General features: G+C 44.0%; 1 protein-coding gene across 1 annotated transcript in view; it reads right to left on the bottom strand.

Annotated features, from left to right (window-relative positions):
• The window catches only part of LOC103610315 (unconventional myosin-X-like), a 3,962-nt gene extending 1,366 nt beyond the window's left edge, over positions 1-2,596 (bottom strand). The window contains exons 1-3 of the mRNA XM_008594505.1: positions 2,554-2,596; positions 1,854-2,070; positions 19-143 (exon numbers count right to left, since the gene is read on the bottom strand). Coding sequence (XP_008592727.1) covers positions 19-143; positions 1,854-2,070; positions 2,554-2,596 — 385 coding nt within the window. The remainder of the gene's footprint in view (positions 1-18; positions 144-1,853; positions 2,071-2,553) is intronic.
• Positions 2,597-3,059: the final 463 nt, after the last annotated feature.

Raw genomic sequence — 3,059 nt, 5'->3', positions numbered from 1 at the left:
CTAAATGAAACAGGATACAATCTACAATCCTCCCGCCCTGAATATTTCCCTTCTGACAGATGTTCAGCTGAACAAACTTCCCGAAGCGACTGGAGTTGTTGTTGTACACTGTCTTCGCGTTGCCGAAAGCTTCCATGATGGGACTGCAAACGAAGTGAGAACAGCACAGAGTATTAACTAGGGCAGATCTAAAAATGGCAAGAGCATTTCACGCAAATGTCAAAATATACAACTGCAAGAAAAGTCTGAAACCAAAACAATCTAGGGTGACTATGCTTATTTTCAGAAGAGCCAGATTTTCAAAACACTTGCTGAAATGACTTTATCCTGCATATCTGTTTAGAAGAAGAGCAAGGATCTCACAGCAGGTTGTGCTGGCAAAGGACGTTACATAGTTGAGGAGACCACAGTGGCTCATCCCTGCACCAATTAGCTTGGGCTTCTACACGCAATCCAGGGATTGTACAGAAAAAGTCCCCACTTGAATGCTAGAAACTGTAAGTTCCAGTCCTGTAAATTTCTCTCATTCGCTATGTATCCTAGGAGACCACAGTGGCTCATCCCTGCACCAATTAGCTTGGGCTTCTACACGCAATCCAGGGATAGTACAGAAAAAGTCCCCACTTGAATGCTAGAAACTGTAAGTTCCAGTCCTGTAAATTTCTCTCATTCGCTATGTATCCTAGGAGAAACTCATTTCACTTCTTTGGGTCTTCTCCAACTGTAAGACAAAGCCAGACTAGATCAGGGGCTGATAAACTTTTTCTGTATAGGACCAGATAGTAAACATTTTAGGCTTTGCATACCATGTAGTCTCTAGTGCAACTACTCAGCTCCACTGCTATAGCTTGAAAGCAGCCACAATTGATATAAAGGAGTGTAGCTGGGTTCTAATAAAACTTTATTTATAACAGGCTGCAGGAAGGAGATTAAGAAGTTCTGGAGATGGATGGTGTTGGTGCTTGTACAACAATGTGAATGTACTTAATGCCACTGAGCTAAAATGATTAAAATTACACATTTTATGCATATTTTACCACAATGAAAAAAAAAGTGTTGAAACTAAAAATAAAAAACAAAAAAAACCCACCAAAACAGGTTGCAGGATATGGGCATCAAGCTGAGGTTTGCCAATCCCCGAGACCTGGATGAATTTCTAACAGGATCTGCAAAGTCTCTACTGGTTCTAAAATCTTATAAGGCACAAATCAGATACCGGGCAATTGCAAATATTTTATATAAAAATTCAGCGATACCTCGCCACACACCTAGCTCTCTTTCAAAGTTCTGAGGCTCCCTGCCATAGAATATGTCATTGATTTGCCACATGACAGGCTACAAAATTCTGCTCACACTGAGCCCCCCAACAGCTGAACACTGGCAGAGCCTTGTTCCTCTCTATGCCTTCCTTTACACAGTGGCTGGGGGTGACATTTCTGCTGATAACACGGCCTCAAGAAAACTAGTCAACTCTAATGCTTGAGTACTTGTTCTACAAACTCTAATACTAGTGCCCTAGCTGACTAGTGGGTCCTTCAAAAACAGGTGATGCTGGAGTCAAGGGCTCTCAGGTAGGAAGGAGGCTGCAGACTTGTTCCTTGGTACCACTCAGTCACCATCTCAAACTGGCCCAGTGGTGAAGAGTCAGGAGCATCTTCAACTGGGAAGAGTCATTGCTGAGGTTATTAGAAAGTGCTATGTGCACGGCAAGACCTTTTCGTAAGGAATTGTAAAAAAAGAAGTCAAGAAAAAGAGAAACTAGACCAACCGATTTTAACTCTTCATTAAATAAGCCATACTGTGAGGAAAGTGAATTTTGTAAGTTGGAAACAAGAAAAACAATGAAGAAATACCTGCTTTCAAGGATAGCTTGTTCAACACAGGATGTCTTCTCCTTTAAGGATAATTCTGAAGACTGTTGACTGATGACTGATAGAAACTTGAGGATCAACTTGGTGCTTTCGGTTTTACCTGCCCCACTTTCACCACTGAAAGACAAAACGCAGCAATGTGTGCTTCTAAGCATAATTTCTTTAAAAACCCAGCTCGGTTGATGGTACAGAACAATTGCTGAAAAGTGGAAAAAGGGAGATCAAAATGCCTGTTTCCAAAGAGCTGAGTTGAAGGGATATAGAAGTCCCTTCCCTGCTGGCCACTCTGTCTGCAGCCTCACACACATCTCCCTTTGGCATAAGAGGTAAACAGAGCCACCTTTTATTAAGGAAAGATCATACGATGGTGGTGCCTGTCACAGAAGGTAAGCTCCACAAGACTGGGGACCTTCATTTTGTTCCCTAGCGTATCCCAAACTCCACAACAGTGCCTGACTTGTGGCGATCCCTTGGTAAATATTTGCTCAGTGAATAAGCACATTAACAGTATCTTTCAGGGACACCTAAAGCAGGTAAATGTGCCTAAAAATGCAATCGTTCATAAATATTTTTTGAGGGAACAGGCAACAAACCTTCAGGGACACAGCCCACACTAAATCATTTTATCCCCACAATAATCCTACAAGGGAAGCAGTAACTAAGAGCCAGAGTCAGAATCTACCGCCAGGTCGCTTTGCCTTCCAAATACTGCTGTGGTCCTGCATTAGCGACAGCGAAGGAGAAGTGAGCAAAGCAACTGAGGTGGGGAGGCCAGTGTGAGAAGTAAATAGGGTGTGAGCTCTGCCCTGAAAGAGGCAAACAGCAGGCAGGCACGGAGGAAAGGGGGTGGACTCTGGGGAAGACAGTAACGCGAGCAAGAGCACAGGAGCCGATCGGCTCGGAAAGACCCTTGCAGGAGAAAGGGATCTGGGACTCGGCAGCTTGGTGGGACTGAGATCAGAGGTGGCAGAGCAGGAAGGGCTGAGACTGATGCCATCAAGGTCACCCGTGAAGAACACAACTCTACAAGCACTGAGGTGTTCCTAGGGGCTATTTCTATCATCCAGGTGTGCAGTCACTGGACACATGTAACCGGGCTGAAGTTGGTAAGAAAGATAAGGAGATGAGAAAGACTTGGAAGGAGAAACCCAATCAGTTTTGTGCTAGGCACCATGCTCAGTATCACGG

The sequence above is a fragment of the Galeopterus variegatus genome, unplaced genomic scaffold (assembly GCF_000696425.1).
Source record: "Galeopterus variegatus unplaced genomic scaffold, G_variegatus-3.0.2 Scaffold10913, whole genome shotgun sequence".
Lineage (NCBI taxonomy): Eukaryota > Metazoa > Chordata > Mammalia > Dermoptera > Cynocephalidae > Galeopterus > Galeopterus variegatus.
The sequence above is the reverse complement of the archived record's forward strand: the minus strand, read 5'-3'. Positions and strand labels throughout refer to the sequence as shown.